Source organism: Propithecus coquereli, unplaced genomic scaffold (genome assembly GCF_000956105.1).
Source record: "Propithecus coquereli isolate 6110/MARCELLA unplaced genomic scaffold, Pcoq_1.0 Scaffold211, whole genome shotgun sequence".
NCBI classification, from domain to species: Eukaryota; Metazoa; Chordata; class Mammalia; order Primates; family Indriidae; genus Propithecus; species Propithecus coquereli.
This window is the reverse complement of record NW_012146190.1, coordinates 2,380,351-2,382,379: the sequence shown is the minus strand read 5'-3', so window position 1 is coordinate 2,382,379 and position 2,029 is coordinate 2,380,351. Positions and strand designations below refer to the sequence as shown.

Here is a 2,029-nt window from a genome sequence, read left to right as displayed (position 1 = left end):
AAGATTACTTGATCATTAAAATGACTGCTCAAATTTATTTAAATTATGTCCCTAAGGGGTCATCAAAAATACTCAGACATTGAAACATAGACCAAGAGAAGTATAGAATTAATGAAATTTACTTTGACTTCCTTATATGCTCCTCTTCTATAATTTCTTAACTCATAGGCAGTAATACCCATTATGACTGCCCCAAATACTACCTGTTGTAAGTAAGACCACTCTTGTATAGTCAGTAACGATTTAAGACATTCTCTATGTTTTCTGTGCAGAACTAGACTTAGAAACAGACTTGTAAACTTACGTAGAATTCAAAAAGATATGAGAAATAGGGATCAAGATTATATTATGATTCTTGTGAGAATGAACACCTATCCACATTTCTCTGTCTACTGATCTAGGATTTTTAATGCAGTATTGATCAGTGAGCACAATCTGTTGTCTCTGAAGCTAGTTAAAGGAATGCGCAGTCTCATACATTGTTGGAGATAGTGAAAATTGGTAAAGCCTTTCTGGTGGGTAATTTAGTAATATTTTTCACAGTACTCAATGTGCGTGAGTAGCTATTCTGCTTCTGAGAAATATATCTTAAGAAGATAAGAACATTAGATAAGATTACAAAACGATTAAACATAATGTGTGTGTTCATCATGTTTAATTCTTTGAAGAGTTTGGGAATCTAGGTGTAATATGCACAGTTAGTAATTAAACAAACATTTATTGAATGCCTGTCATATCAGGTGGAATGCTGAGTGCTGAACATAAAAACATTAATAAACAGTCCTTAATTACAAGGGCTTACAGTTGGACAAAACTTTTCTATTAATCAAAATATTTTAATCAACACATTATAAAATAAAACTCCCAGCAGTTGTAAATATCACAATTCACTGTATTTGAAATATACTACTTGAAAAAATACTGACACTGCTTAGCTTATCCGGCATGCTTAGCACACATATTTTCTATGTTTACGATAGAGGGAAAGGCATGTGATTCCTCCTTGGCTTGCTGTTAGCCTGACAGTGTTAGTCCTGGAATGTGCAGGGTTAGCAGCCAATAGGACGAGAGAGACAGTGTCTCCTTCCGTGCATCCGAGAACAGTGATTTCCGTTCCACCACTAAATCCTAGACTAGAAAACTGTGGATTCTTGTGCCTTTTTAGATACTGGATCCTCAATAATCTGAAGATGGTCCCAGTTCTATGTTCATATTATCCCGTTGAAGTTCGTGGCTGTGTTTCTGGGTCTGTGTCTGCTTGGCATCCTCCATGCTCACTGTCACTCACGTCCAGGGAATGTGTGTTCCCCTCACAGATGGCATATTTGGCATTCCTCATGCTGTTCACCTACACGGTGTTGGTGGAGATGCAGCCCCAGCCCAGTGTGCAAGAGTGGCTTGTCATCATTTACATCTTCACCAACGCTATTGAGAAAGTCAGGGAGGTGAGTTATCTCTCGCACATTGGTCTTCTACGCCCCTCTGCTTGGAAATGTTCTTGGCTCTGGTGATGAAAATGGGCATGTCACGGGTGTGGGGGAAGACAGAAAATGCTGATCTTGATTTGCATGCTACAAGGAGGTTATCTGGGGGGAGGGTAAATCCCCAATTCAATTTTAACCCTTTATCCTTGTCAACTGCTTTCTGCTGGTTGCTGCACTTTGGAAGCAGTTATCTTCAAAGTGGATGTGTTAGTATGTTTACTAGTCCTAAAATGGAAGATGATGCCATCTAGTTGTTATTAAATCCCCCCAACTATTTGAGCTCCCTGAATTTTTTGGGGGGAGAGGTGGAATTGATTTTTATAGCTTAGCATTACTTATATTATCAGTTTCATCTCACCGAGTGGCACATAAATGGCTGGAGTTGTGCAATATGTAAGGAATACATTTATAACTTTTGAAAGATCCTACTAAACACCTTTGAAAATTGAATTTGAAAATTCCTTTGGGGCAAGCAGTCCAAGAAACAAAATGAAATTTTTATTTTTAGTTTGTAATGAATCATTTAAAAATAATTAGCATTTCTA

General features: G+C 37.5%; 1 protein-coding gene across 1 annotated transcript in view; it reads left to right on the top strand.

Moving 5' to 3' along the window:
* Window positions 1-2,029, top strand: part of TRPM6 (transient receptor potential cation channel, subfamily M, member 6) — a 130,309-nt gene that overhangs the window by 57,692 nt on the left and 70,588 nt on the right. Inside the window, exon 21 of the mRNA XM_012644416.1 lies at window positions 1,317-1,445. Within this exon, the coding sequence (XP_012499870.1) occupies window positions 1,317-1,445 (129 nt within the window). The remainder of the gene's footprint in view (window positions 1-1,316; window positions 1,446-2,029) is intronic.